Source organism: Betta splendens, chromosome 15 (assembly GCF_900634795.4).
Source record: "Betta splendens chromosome 15, fBetSpl5.4, whole genome shotgun sequence".
Classification (NCBI taxonomy): domain Eukaryota; kingdom Metazoa; phylum Chordata; class Actinopteri; order Anabantiformes; family Osphronemidae; genus Betta; species Betta splendens.
The window spans coordinates 249,927-264,708 of record NC_040895.2 but is presented as its reverse complement, the minus strand read 5'-3'; the positions used below and the strand labels follow the sequence as shown (position 1 = coordinate 264,708).

Below are 14,782 nucleotides of genomic sequence, written 5' to 3'. Positions count from 1 at the left end.
GGTCTCCTGCCATAGCGTTTTTTTTTTTTTTTTTTCATTTAAATGTTGAGGGATAGTTTGTGTTGACACTAATGCATCCTGAGCCTGCAGGACAGCTTTAATTCCTTTAGAACTTCTTACTGCAGGGTTGCTTATCCACCATCCGGACTATACTGCGTTGCAACCTTTCATCACTTTTTCTCTTCCAACCACGCCCAGTGAAATTAGATAGTTGCAAACTTCCTGATTTTGCGCACTATGGACAAAGGCACAGGAGATGGACTTGTAACCTTGAGTTTGTTGTTATTTTGGTTCTTAAGTCCTCAGACAGTTCTCTACTTCTCTTTCTGTTGTCAATGCTTAGTGTGTCACCTTTTTATCTGCTTTCAGGTGTGATTTTTTTATATTCTTCACACCTGTTTTTTGCCCCAGGTGAGTTTAAAGGACCATCACATGTTTGAAACAATCTTACCTATGTACAATTTTGAAAAAGGTGCCAATAAATTTGTCCAGTCTATATCTGGAGTTTTGTGTGACATTATGTCAAATTTGCTTTTTTCCTCCTTTTTTGTTTTGTTCCAATACACACAAAGGGAATAAACATGTGTAATATATTAATGCAATACTTTTCTGTGAGAAATAGATCATTTTCTGGAAATATTTCTGTAGTGCCAACAATTTTGGCTATGACTGTAGGTGGTATTAAACGCAGTCTAAATCTTAATCTATCTACTGAAGTCATTACCTGCATATTTCTGCTTGACTTGCTAATAATATCAGATAATTTGCAATGGGCAATAAAATATTCCCAGTGACCCAGGAACCATTATCTGGCTAATCACAAAGGCTGGTACCTCATTCTGTAAAGCTCAAGCAGCCTGGTATAGATTGGTACCTCAGATAACAAATGATAAGCAAATATAAATTTAACACTAAAATATATAAGGTATATTATGTATTTCAGTATTAATTTAATTTATAGCTCTATTATTCATGCATGCAAAGAATGTGAAGAGAGGTTGAGTACTAAACCTGTATTCTTCTGCAACGTATCTTCATGTTACAATTAAACCACTTTACACATGTTTATTTCTGTTGCTCATAGTGTTTTTATGACTTCCTGTAATTAATGAATTTCTTTAGTTCAGTAGCATAAAAATGCTAGCACTCATCGGTTTTGTTTACCAACCTCACTGGGTCAACATGTATGCATAAGTATTCCAAATAATTAGATTTATGAATAGATAAATTATTTCAAAGTCAAGCTAGACAACAATACAATGATGTAAATTTAAATGTTCTCTCCCAAACAGAAAACTTGCTTCACCAATTTTTATTGCGCGTTGACCAAAACGATCTTGGGTAGAGTATATTCCTCTGCAAAAAGCCTCTGAAACAGGCCAGAGGCCTTCTCATACTATCCGAGTTTGTTTTGGTCAACCCCTTTTGAAAAGCAGTGAAGTTTTCTTTTAAACTCAAAATTTGATACATTTATTGAAAAAGAAAGTAAATGCATTGAAGAGAGTTCTGTATTTCTGACCATTGATGTTTACAACAGTAGCAGAGCAAATATGTTTTTCTGTCTGCTGGTGTCTTAATCTGAACCAAGATTTGCTGTAATCTGCCTGTACCACAGGATGTAACAATTACTAAAGCTTTTGTTAGACCACAGTGCAGTTGTTTCTCAGAAATTGTTGCAAGCTGTACCAAATACTAAGAAACAGCTTGATATACCAATGTCTTCAGATTTGTGTCCAGCAATTGGAGGATTGTACTTCATGTAACTGCAATATTTCAATCTCCTTTTTCTCTAGGGTGTTTATGCTCCTGTCCTGCATTGGCCAAAGGTCTTTAAGTAACAGTGGTGTGTTGGAGGGCCTTCTGAATCTCTTGGATAACTTGCTTTCTCCGCTGCAGCAGCCACAAGCTGCTTCCCACCACAGAAATGAAGGTATGGAAATATCTCTGACAGGGCTTTAGCACATAGAACACTACAGTTACAAACAACTGGGACTGAAATGAGAGCGAACTTGGCAATGGTGGACAGGGGTCTAATCAACACATACACTGTATAGAAGTAATAGATTACCAAATACTAATAGAAAGCATTCAATATAAAAGTGAAAATCAGAAAATAAAAAATGTTAAACAGACAATAAAATTTGTAATTACAGTAAAAAAAATGTAGCAGCTTAGACTTTGGGTGGGCTGTGACAGTAATGGTATTGCCAGATATCTTATCTAGGCACATCCAGCTTCTGTGTGTTTAATGTGTACTAGGATTTAATTTAGATGCAGGATAGCTGCTCAGCTTAAATTTTTGTTCCATTTTTTTGTCTGCTTCATTGCATCTTTCAGAACCCACTAAATTGCATGACAGTAAAGAATGATTATATAGTAGTATATAGTGCTATAGTTAGGCTGAAACTAACTCTGTGTGTGTGTGTGTGTGGGGGGGGGATATATATATATATATATATATATATATATATATATATATATATATATATATATATATATATATAATACTATACAAAAACTTACACAAGTTTGTCTTTGCAATTGCTTACATTTACATGAAATCAGTCAACAAATATGTTTACACAATCTCTCTTTGTTGCGGGGTATGGTTTCAGGTGTCCTAGATATTCCTATGATCAGCTGGGTAGTAATGCTGGTTTCACGACTGTTGGACTATGTAGCCACTATAGAGGACGAGGGCTCAGGGGGGAAGAAGCACCTTGGTGGAAAGGAGCGGGACAGAACCTTTACTGGTGGGCAGACTGATTTCATCACTTGTCATTAAACTTAGTTTTTCTTATTACACATAGCAACAATTTTTAAACTGCATATTTTATTACAGGTTAACTATTGTCCCTGGTGGCTAATTGAATATTAAAGTCATCACATGTATAATAACATAGATTCGTAAGCATGTTATTCGTCTAACTTAAAGGTATTCAGTGGAGCTTCATCAACAACAGCCTTCAGTCTCAAAACTCTAGCAGGTCTGCTAAAAGCAGCAGCAGCAGCAGTCTAGACCGATTATATTCACGCAAGATTCGCAAGCAGCTTGTTCACCACAAGCAGGTAAATGTGTCAAAATCCAAAATCACACCATATAAAAAAACAAAGACATTTCCCAACAAAAGCTCAGTCTTTAACGTCCCTCACAAAGTTACAGCACTTGAATGAGTTGTAATAATTATTTTTTTCTATTTTAGCAGTTAAATCTATTGAAAGCAAAACAGAAAGCTTTGATGGAGCAAATCGAGAAGGAAAAGATCCAGAGCAACAAAGGATCTTCCTACAAACTTCTTGTGGAACAGGCCAAACTCAAACAAGCTACATCTAAGGTGAGCCTCTCATTAAAGTACTACTGCAAAACTAACAGTCTGCAGCATGGGATTACTGTCAATGAATATTGCTAGAGATACTCATTGTGTTCTCTCATCACATACAAAATGTAGTTACCCAGAATGGTTTTCAGTCACAGACTCCGTTGTCTACCTGAAACGACCTGGTCAATCCCTAACTACCATTTAATAGCACCCTTAACCAAAAGCTTCAAAGTAGTTGCACACCTATGCATGCAGATACATCACATAGGACTATTTTGATTCAGTAGAAGGTTATGTTAGCAAAGGGTTTTATAACAAAGGACGAGCCTTTAAATGTACTACAATAAAATACAAAAGTAAAAAGTGTGGATTTTTTTTAAATGAAGTCGTCACATGGTGGTTTTGGGCACTGCTGCTTATTTTGATGCTAAATAAAGTCAAGTTTGAGTGGCAGTGCATTGTGAAATGGGCAAACAAACTTTACAAGTGTTCTTCTTGCATAAAACTCCCTTTTCATTCCATACTTGCCTTGTCATTCTGTCTCAGCACTTTAAAGACCTTATTCGTCTACGACGGACAGCTGAATGGCCACGCTCCACAATGGACACTGAATCCACAACAACCAAAGAAACCCCAGAGTTAGAACCTCTTCCTTTCACTCTGTCACACGAGCGCTGTATCGCTGTGGTGCAGAAGCTTGCCCTTTTTCTCCTCTCCATGGACTTCACCTGTCATGCTGACCTGTTGCTGTTTGTCTGCAAGGTATATGTCTGACTAAATGAATTACTCAATATATGACTATCTAAATACACATTAATTAATGCTGTTATTGTCCTTATTAGGTTCTTGCTAGGATAGCAAATGCTACAAGACCCACAATTCACCTGTGTGAGGTAGTGTCTGAGCAGCAGCTGGAGCGCCTTCTTCTCTTGCTTGTGGGGACAGACTTCAACAGGGGAGACATCTCCTGGGGAGGTGCCTGGGCACAATATTCTCTCACGTGTATGCTACAGGACATTCTGGCAGGTATGTGCCCTGTGACTGTAGAGTAAGATGACATGTTTTTGGTCCTTGTAGCCCTGATCTGAATCTGTGGTTCTTATTTAACTGTTAAACAAATTACAACCATTTCAGCTTTTATTTCTGTGTGTTTAAGAGAAAACAATTAATGAAAACCTAAAAAACAGAACCTGTCTCAAACTATGGGTTTTACTTTTAGAATAATTTAAAAGGCTCTATGGAGCTGCATGCAAAAAAAGTTAAATTAAAAAAAGCTATAGTGTCTAAATGCTGTGTCATCTCTGTACAGTATATAGAACAACCAAACAAAAAACTTGGTAAACTCTCTCTTTCCTAGGTGAACTGCTGTCTCCAGGCTCTCTGGATGTCATTGATGAGGTGGCGGGGGCTGAGGATGCCAGGGCATCCTCTTCCTCAGCAGGAGCAGATTCAGATGACTCCCTTCCCCCACCAGCACCTATCCCGCTGGTAGAGAGCATTGATGAGGCTCTGGTCCCTGATATCATCACAGGTACTACTGGAACCTCCTCAGTATTTAATGTGCATAGGTGGCCCGTCTGCCTTTAACACTCCTCAGAGAATGATTATGTTTAATGTTTTTATTCAGTAAGTATTGTCTAGTATTTTTCCTAATAAATTATGATATTAGAACAATAATTCAGAGGTATTAAAGTCTGTGTGCAATATAAAATACCAGTTCATACTAGGTATTTTACGAACTAAGGTGTGTTCCAGTGTAACAAGCAAAGCAATGCTTAAATATAGTGTAGGTCTTCTAATCTGCGAATAGTTTGATTTTTATTAAATCGCCCAGTAGCAGACAGAGTGTTTAATTCTTGTATGTTTTGCTAAATTTTGCTATTCTAAAGCTATTTTCATTATTCAAAGGTGCGCCATCTCTATCATCCTCTGAAAAAGATAAAGACATAGACTTTGACTTGCTACAAGACCTGATGGATGTTGATATTGATCCTTTAGATATAGATTTGGAAAAAGATCCACTTGCTGCCAAAGTGTTTAAGGTATGTTATTATTTTTTTTAAATGTATGTATATTTTTTACAATTCATAATATATACGTGTACACAGCAAAATAGATATTAAAAAAAAGGTTAGTGGGGAAAATATATGTTGGGATAACAACATAACTGTTGTTAATTTCTGTGCAAATTGTGTTCAGCCTCAGTTGACTGAGGTTGTCAAGGAGAATAAATAATAGCTCTAAAATATTGTACGCAACAGTCTATAAAATCTTTGCAAGACATTAGTCAATCTACTTGTTGAATGAATGTGGGCAAGGTCATTCACTTTGGTATACTCCAGGTTCTTTTTCTAACTTCGCTCGGTGTTTCACTATGGAAATCGCCTCGGCGTGACCAACTATGGAAGCTCCAATGACACAATGTCTGTCAGAGACAGACAGGTCGAGCCGTGCTCGGGGCTCCGCCTACCCCTTATTGACACGGTCGACCGCCCCTCCTAAATCATTCTCGCTTTCTTCCCGTGAGGAACTAGAAGCTCCATCAGCGTATCCAGGCAACCTGTTATCAGTTTAACAGTTCATAGACGACCCGTTAAGGAGCGCGTCGCCGAATGCAATTTTCAGGCCATTGACTAGATCGCGCTGGGTAAGACAATTATTTATTACGCTAGGATACAGTGTCAAGACGAGCTGTTTTTTCCCGCGGTCACTTACGCACCGCGCTAGTGTAACTCAGGCTACGTTTCACTACGAGCCTAATCTGAACTTTGTCTAGCATTACCTTGTTAGACAGTGAACTTTTTGGTGACTAGCTAACGTGTCGAGGCGAGCTAGCTCTGATCCCAGTGTTTAGCTTGGATTCAAACCCACTAAACGGACTGTCTAGCTGACGCATCAAGGCGAGCTAGCTCTAGTACCAGAACTTGACGCGGCTTAAACCCCACGTCTATTATCGCTCTTATAACAGGCTAACACCTAGTGTGTATCAGTACAGTCTTCCTTCTTTCCTGGACCCCGTCCAAAGGATCGGAGCAAAGGGCTAAGGAGGCTGCATCCCGCCCGTGTCCTGCGCCATGCAGTTCATTCATTTCGGGTCGGGACCCTCATCCGATGTGCATAGTGCACATGGGCGTTAAGCACGCACAGGCTTCACTAGCTGACCCGCAAGTTTGCCCACACTGTGCGGCAATGCCAGAGAAGACTCTGGATAGAAGGCTGAGAGTAGCGGTGGCTAACGATCAGAACCCGTGCCTGTCAGCTACCCCCCTTACGACCACTATGAGCAGCCATCTTCCGCTAGCTAAAAAGAGCTGGGCGGACATGATGGATGTTGAATCCCCGCTTATGCCTCCGCTGTTCGAGGAGCTCCTCGACCTTGAAGAGCATGAACCCGGCACAGAGGAGGCAGACTGCAATGCTGACCCTGCCCTACTGGACACAGATGATATGGAGGAAGAGGAGGATGATTCCACCTTCCCCGCCCATCACTCCAGGCCCCCCAGTCCCTCTGACAATGTTCCCCCAATGAATAATAACTTGTACAAGGTTTGTAAGCGGGCTGTAGCCAAGCTGGGCTCTGAACCAAAAGGGGTCCGAGAGGGACCTGTATGGTGGTAAAAGACTTCCACCGTCCCAAGCGCCATCAAAGCAGCTTTTACCTGTACTTCCTGCTTGCATGAAAGTGATGAGCCGGGTCAAGCCCTTTCAAAAGCAAAATACTCACCAAGGGGCACTCGAAACTGGAGATGCTGAACATGGCAGAGCTGTGGCTGACCGAACCCCCAGCAGTGGAGCCTTCAGTGCCATACCACCTTCACCCAAACCGCCACACATTGTCAGCCTCTTCTACCACTTCCCTGCCCGGTAAGATGGAACGCCTTACCGTGTGTATCTTTCAGAGGATGTATAAGTATGCAGCTCAGTCAGTGTGCTCTTTGAATGCAGTTACACTGCTGTCTGCATATCAGGCAGACATTTTACCCCATCTTAAGCTCCTCCAGAGGGGCGGTCCAGGGGACCCTCTGGTTAAACCTGTCAGGCCTGAGGGATGGATCATACGTGGCATCCATAGGCACCCAAGGCGGGCTGTGCTGCTGCAGCCGCGCGGCCAGGGGAAGACAGGATATGGCCAGGGCACCCAGACAGACCAGTCAGCAGCCCAACCAGCAGACCAGGCCAGTTAACTCCAGGCCTTGGGGTAAACATTTATTTGCAGCGGTGGATGCAAGAGGCTGGTCTGGCCACAGGGTCCTTCCACCCCAGCGAGCAGTCCTACTTGGCAAGGCATTTCAAAACAAAGTGTGCATCTCTGCAGCCAGACAAAGAGCCGAGAGCAGAATGCAAAAACAAAACAAAGAGAAGACAATGTCGTGCCCCGCTGTCTCCACACGGGGGCGCTCACGACCTGCACATGTGAAAGGAGTGTGCCCAACGTGGGCTGGTGACATCATCCACGTGCGACCCACACAGCCCTCTGTCTGCGCGGGCCGCTCAATGGCGCACATGCGCAATATCCTCGTGGGTAGAAACTACAATTTCACGGGGTTACAGACTACAATTAGCGGTGAAACCACCCAGATTTAATGGGGTGTTATTTTCAGTGCCGCAAGGGGATTCTCCTCACGTCTTAGAAGACGAAATAAATTCCCTGTTACACAAACAAGCCATCAGAGTGGTCCCGAGCGAAGAGGCCCACCAGGGTTTTTACTCCCGGTATTTTCTCGTCCCATGGTGCTATGTCATCTTTGCAATCTTGGTTACAAGATAAACCGGGAGAAGAGCCATCTTGTGCCGGCCCAACGCACAGAATATTTAGGGGTCAGCATAAACTCTCTCACTTATCGTGTTTCGCTAACAGAGGTGAGGATTGTTTCATTCACACAATGCCTCTCCCCTTTTCAACTTGGCGGGGCGGTATTGTTCAGACTGTGCCTTCGCCTTCTCGGCCTGATGGCTTCAGTCATCCAGTCATCCTCGTGGTACGTTTGGGGCTGTTGTTAATGAGGGATTTTCAACACTGGGTTGTGTTACTCAGGCACCGAGTGAAAGTAACTTGCGAGTGCACGGCAGCCCTCTGGCCGTGGAGAGACCCGGCAGCTCTCACGTCGGGAGTACCACTGGAGGCGGTGCTAACCAGAATGACACTGACAACAGAAGCGTCACTGTCCGGTTTGGGGCGTGACATTTATGGGCAGAACCGTGACCAGCATCTGGAGCCTCAGAATGGCCCAGGCTCACATAAATGTTTTGGAGCTTCAAGCAGTTTTCTTTGCTCTAAAACTTTTTCTGAGTTTTCTGCACAGTCATCACATTTTGGTGAAAACAGACAACTCCACAGTGGTGGCTTGTATCAATCGTCAGGGTGACACTCGCTCCATGCACCTACACAAGTTAGCGCAGAAGATAATCCTGTGGAGCAGCGCCAGGTTTTGGCCCTTCATGCAACACACATGCCTGGGGTGTTGAACAGGGGAGCAGATCTGCTGTTGAGAGGGAACCCTTTTTATGGAGAGTGGAGGCTTCATCCACAGGTAGTGGAGCAGATGTGGGAGCGCTTTGGCCGCGCCGCCATAGATCTTTTTGCCTCTCAGGACAACACTCACTGTCCGATGTTCTTCTCACTCTCGGACCCAAAGGCACTCCTGGGGATGGATCCTTTAGCCCATACATGGCCTTGGGCCCTACTGTATGCTTTCCCACCCCTCAGCTTGATCTCCCCGACCCTTGCCAGGGTGAGGGAACAGGGCCTGTCATTAACCTTGCTAGCCCCTCGCTGACCATCCAAGCACTGGATAGCAGAAATAATCCAGCTGCTGGTGGAGGAGCCTTGGCCTCTCCCACTTAGGAGGAACCTGCTGTCCCAGGAGGAGGAGAGATCTTCCATCCTTATCCGGACAGGGTGGCGCTCTGGGCTTGGCATGTGAGAGGTGGAATTTAGATGCAGCAGGTTTGCCATCTGGAGTTATTGATACTATTCAAAATGCAAGACCTGCCTCCACTCGGCGTCTCTATGGTGGTAAATGGCGTATTTTTGAGCAATGGTGTGGCTTGAAGGACACTATTCCTTTTCAGTGTTCAGTGGCAGACATCCTGTGTTTCCTTCAGGATTTGTTAGAAAAAGGAAGACCTTTTTCTACCATTAAGGTCTATCTGGCTGCAATTTCAGCCTGTCATATGGGATTTAGTGACAAATCAGCTGGCCAACATCCTTTGATTATTCAGTTTATGAAGGGTGCGCGTCGCAAGCTCCCAGTCTCAAGGCCACTGGTTCCTATATGGACGCTCTTTCCCACCATCTTTTTTAACCTTTTAAATCAGTGAGTTTTAAGTTTCTCTCTCTCAAAACTGTGCTGCTTTTGGCACTAACCACAGCAAAGTGTGTTAGTGATTTGCAGGCATTTTCTATTAGCCCCTTCTGCCTACAATTGGGTCCAGGGCTGATCAAGGTGTCCCTTCGGCCCAATCCTGCATTTGTGCCCAAGGTGATGGATCCCTCAGTACAGGTGCCCGGTTGTTGGCTTTGGCCAGCTGTTTATTTCTTGGGCGTCTCCTCATAAGGGTAAGCCGTTATCTCACCAGAGGATGTCTCACTAGATTGTGGAGGCTATATCTCTGGCATATAGGTGCAAGGGGATTCAGCCTTCTTTGGGGCTGAAAGCCCACTCCACCAGAGGCACAACTACTTCGTCAGCTCTATTTAGAGGGATACTAGTCCACGACATCTGTGCTACAGCAAGCTGGGCTACACCACACACGTTTGTGCGGTTTTACAGGCTGGATGTGGCTAGACCCTCACTCGCTCATGCAGTGTTGCGAACTGAAGGATCAGACTGAGCAGGCCAAGATGAGTGTTAGTTCATTTGTGGCTTTGGGAGATTTTGTGCAATACGGGAGTGGGCTACATTTCCTATAGTGAAACACAGAGCGAAGTTAGAAAAAGAACGTTGGGTTACTTAACGTAAACCCTGGTTCTTTGATAACAGAGTGAGGTGTTTCACCAACGCTCCCCTCCTTGCATGAAAGAAATCAAATTAGAATGATTTATGAGGGGCAGTCGACCGCGTCAATAAGGGGTGGGCTACGCCCATAGTGAAACACCTCATTCTGTTATCAAAGAACCAGGGTTTATGTTAAGTAACCTGTGTTCCAATATTTGTGTTCATGAAGGCACAGATTCCCATAATTTAGGCACACAGTGTTTGAATTTAGATCATTTTCAGAAATAAATAATTTGATGACTTTTTTAAAATTTTGATTTATTTATCTAGGCTTTTACGCATTTTATGACATTACGTCACATTTATAAAAAAACTAAAAAAGGATCTGATGTCATGAAAACCATTAGTCAGCAGAGTGAAAGCACAAGGTCAATCCACATAATATCTTGATGTGAACTTGGAAAGTTGAACAATTTGTGATGTCCAGCTTGTTAGTTAAAGCATTACAGAAAAAGATGTGGACAATGAGAGTGAAGTGCGAGTTCTCTGTTCTTTCTAAATGTGACACAGCAACCACTTAAGACAGCCTTCTCTTTATGCGTCTACAGTAAATGAACAGGTATGCCACAGTTTTTCCTCATTTACTCTTTTTGTGTCCATCCTCAGCCTATAAGCAGCACCTGGTATGACTATTGGGGCGCTGACTATGGCACGTATGGGTACCCCTATATTGGAGGGGTTGGCATTCCTGTGTCCAAACCTCCAGTTGCTGCTGAAAAGCCTGGCACACAGGGTCTGTCAGTCTCTATTTCCCAGGGTATGTTGAAAATATAATCTATTACAGCATATATCACTGCACGGTGCAGCTTTTCGTTAAACAATTGATGCTTCTCAAACTGCTTTTTTGACCTTTTGGGCCATGTGTTTCATAGCTCTGGATGCCAGACTAGAAGTGGGCCTTGAGCAACAGGCTGAACTCATGCTCAAAATAATGGCAACTCTACAGGCTGACTCCATTCTACAGGCCCTCACCTCAAACCCATCCACAGGTTAGAACCTAGACACCAAGATTACCTGCAGTATATTCCAGGCATAGTACAGAACAAGATATGACTACACTGTTTGTGACTTTCAGTGAGTCAGGCATCCAGTGGGACAGATGACTCCCTGCTAAGGGCTCTCCATGGAGGAGGGTCTCCTACAGGAAGTAGTCTGATAATCCAGCCCTCATCCATCCCCATACTAAGTGCCTGCTTTAACAAGCTCTTCTCTATGCTGCAGGTCCACCATGTACAGGTTAGTATATGAACCATTTACCTCACATGACTTAAATAATAGTATTTGTCTTGGCAGACTTTCACTCACACATTCATATGCTGGTGACAGAGGTGCTGTGCAGTTTATGCTATCATCAGGCACAACTTGAGGTGCAGTGCCTTGCTCAAGGACACTTTGGTACATGACAGAGTGAGCCTGAGTCGTCCCCTCGTGCTGTCATTATGATCGGTGGGCGACAGCCACTGTCACCCCAACTTACCGGTCATTATAATGACAACACAAGGGGATGACCTTGTAAGTAAACCTATGACACATTTGGCTCAATGTAGAGGAGGACACTAAGTCCATGTAGACTGGTTTCACAAACATTTGTGAAAGGAGTTGCTCTCAGTTCAGTGAATTCAAACCTTCTATAAATATGCTGCAGTGAACTGTGTAGTAACGTTTACTGGTTACAAGAATTTACAGAAATCAACAAGTTTTAAATCTAATACACCTAGTCTTTAAATAGGACTGTATGGAATATTCGAAGGCACTTGAATCGTTGTTTTTTTTCTCTCTTTCAGCTGGAGTCTCTGCTTCAGCTGTGGTTGACACTGAGTCTAAACACTTGTCCTGGTAGCAGTGAAGAGAGTGGAACGGATATCTTTCTGTTCAACGCCAGCAGAGTGCCAACTATTCCACTCAATCAAGGTCAGGCTCCTTTATATGATCTCTCACTGAACACCTGACATGAGACGCTGGGGATGTTCGTTAGTGTTATTAGTATTATAGCATTATTATTCACATCATGATTTCTGAAATTTGTAAAATATTAAGCAGTTTTTCTGACTTCAGCCTCTATGGGAATATGAAGAATATTATATGTTACCTACAAGCTTCTAGTATCTGTACATGGCTCGGAATTTCAAAAGACATATAAAGAGGAGGACATCTCCCTGAAGATGCATCCAATTCAAGAATCTGTCTCTAGTCTACCACAGTCAGCCTAAATGTTATATATGTATATGTGTATATATAAAGTGTGTCTGAGTATGGACACTTTCATGTTCGAGTTTGTGAAAATTATTTCTTTTTTAAAAGTTTGACAATGCTGAATGAATGTTTTGTTTTTTTTTTTTATTAAAAAAATGCTTCCCAGGGTAAGGCTACAGTGATTATATGGTTTCTGCCTCTATTTCTTTCTTCAGTAAATGCACATTCTAGCTTTGCATAACTTTCTCTCTTTTGTGTATGATCAGCATCCATCAACAGTTTCCTAACAGTGCTGGCTTGGTACCCCAACACATCACTGAGGACATGGTGTCTGGTGCTCCACTCTCTTACTCTCATGACTAACATGTCCGTCTGTGGTCAGTACTACACTCCTCTTGACTGTGTTAATGTATGTAAAACTGTAACTCATGCTTCTGTAAAGACACATAGGACCTAGATGTTTGTTTGTTTGTTTGTTTGTTTTTTTTTACTTTTTTGTTCTCTGGTGTTTAGTGATTAGCAATAAAGCTTTTCTTTGAACTTCTAGGTTCCAGCAACGGGATGACTTCTCATGCAAGCACAGCTCAGCAGATAGTGTCAGATTCCACCCTGGTTCATGTCCTGGTGCGTTTCCTGTCTGGCAGCAGCACCAACGGAACAAGCCAGCATACGTCACAGGTGGGACCGACTGCCACCCAGGCCATGCATGAACTTTTAAGCCGCCTGCAAGTGCATCTGTCATCCACCTGCCCACAGATGTTTAGCGAGTTTCTGCTCAAACTCATTCACATCCTATCTACTGAGAGGTAGGCTGTTAATTTTTTTTAATGACCTTTATTGTTCACTCATTTTTTGTTCTACTAACTAACCAATTATTCTGAATCTTCAGGGGCCCATTCCACTCAGGCCAGGGTCCTCTGGATGCCCAGGTGAAGCTGCTGGAATTTACTTTAGAGCAGAATTTTGAGGTGGTGTCAGTGGCCACCATCTCCTCCGTCATTGAATCCATCACATTTTTGGTTCACCACTACATCACCTGCTCTGACAATGTGGTTTCCCGCAGCGGCTCAGACAGCTCTGTGGGTGCCCGGGCATGTTTTGGTGGTTTGTTTGCCAACATCATCCGTCCAGGAGATGCAAAGGCAGTTTGTGGAGAAACAACTCGCGACCAGCTGATGTTTGACCTCTTAAAGCTGGTGAACGTGTTGGCTCAGCTGCCTTTGTCTAGGGACAGAGAGTTCAGTGGCCGGCTGCCACTGACAACCAGTGGTGCAGCTGATAGCAGTGTGTCGGATGAGGAGAAGGCCTGTGGCAGCAAAGAAGGTGTGACTGGTGGACCTGGCTTCACTCAGGGTCATCTTGCAGGCGTGGCTGACCTGGTACTAGCCAACCAGCAGATAATGAGCCAGATCTTGTCAGCACTGGGCCAGTGCAACAGTAGTGCCATGGCTATGATCATAGGTAAGACACGAAGTGTGTGTGTGTGTGTGTGTGTGTGTGTGTGTGTGTGTGTGTGTGTGTGTGTGTGTGTGTGTGTGTGTGTGTGTGTGTGTGTGTGTGTGTGTGTGTATATATCATAGATAGTGTGGGCAGCAATTAAAATTCTGAATCGCGTTAACTGCTTGAGTTTTCATGCTTAACGCATTGAGAAGCATTCAGAAACTAATTCAAAAGTAGTATATTGCGCTTTTTTAAATTTTATTTTAACTACTCTCTACTACAACAGTTGGTGCGTCTTGAGGCAGGTTCACAAGTGCCGTCATTCATTGCGATTCTGTTATCATTTCTGAGACCAACATCTTCCACAACACTAATCGGCCTGCAGTGGTTAGTTGTAGCTAACCACGTAGCTATAGCATAGTTTATAGCTAACCACTTAGCTATAGCAGTTGTTAGCTTGCCTTGTTTTTTTTATACTTCTCCTACACGCTACATCCAATGGAATCTGCAGAAGTCTGATTCAGATTCAGCTTTGCCGTAAATGACTTGTTTCCACAAACTCCCCCATTTGGAAAAGTTTTGAATTTATAATATCTATGTAAGACACTTTTACCTTTCTCAGTTTATCTGGCCCCATCTCTATTTGGTTCCAGTTAAGTGAGCGCCGCCCACAGGGGTGTAGAGGCTCCCTCAAAAGCTCTAATAGGTTGTGTATCTCAGGCCAGTACTGATAAACAGCTCGCTCCTCCTATAACCCTTCTTTTGCCTGTATTTCTACAGGCTGTGTGTGTGTGTGTGTGTGTGTGTGTGTGTGTGTGTGTGTGTGTGTGT

At 43.2% G+C, this 14,782-nt stretch overlaps 1 protein-coding gene across 3 annotated transcripts in view; it reads left to right on the top strand.

The window, feature by feature from the left end:
- Window positions 1-14,782, top strand: part of birc6 (baculoviral IAP repeat containing 6) — a 100,267-nt gene that overhangs the window by 44,524 nt on the left and 40,961 nt on the right. The window contains exons 31-45 of one of the 3 annotated variants that reach the window (XM_029127536.3): window positions 1,794-1,930; window positions 2,616-2,753; window positions 2,936-3,069; window positions 3,207-3,335; window positions 3,867-4,082; window positions 4,163-4,346; window positions 4,678-4,851; window positions 5,229-5,362; window positions 10,925-11,075; window positions 11,191-11,307; window positions 11,394-11,554; window positions 12,103-12,229; window positions 12,778-12,888; window positions 13,059-13,317; window positions 13,401-13,972. In XM_029127536.3, the coding sequence (XP_028983369.1) occupies window positions 1,794-1,930; window positions 2,616-2,753; window positions 2,936-3,069; window positions 3,207-3,335; window positions 3,867-4,082; window positions 4,163-4,346; window positions 4,678-4,851; window positions 5,229-5,362; window positions 10,925-11,075; window positions 11,191-11,307; window positions 11,394-11,554; window positions 12,103-12,229; window positions 12,778-12,888; window positions 13,059-13,317; window positions 13,401-13,972 (2,744 nt within the window). Of the gene's footprint in view, window positions 1-1,793; window positions 1,931-2,615; window positions 2,754-2,935; window positions 3,070-3,203; window positions 3,336-3,866; window positions 4,083-4,162; window positions 4,347-4,677; window positions 4,852-5,228; window positions 5,363-10,924; window positions 11,076-11,190; window positions 11,308-11,393; window positions 11,555-12,102; window positions 12,230-12,777; window positions 12,889-13,058; window positions 13,318-13,400; window positions 13,973-14,782 lie in introns of all 3 variants that reach the window. The other 2 variants (XM_055502776.1, XM_029127535.3) reach the window with 2 other exon arrangements.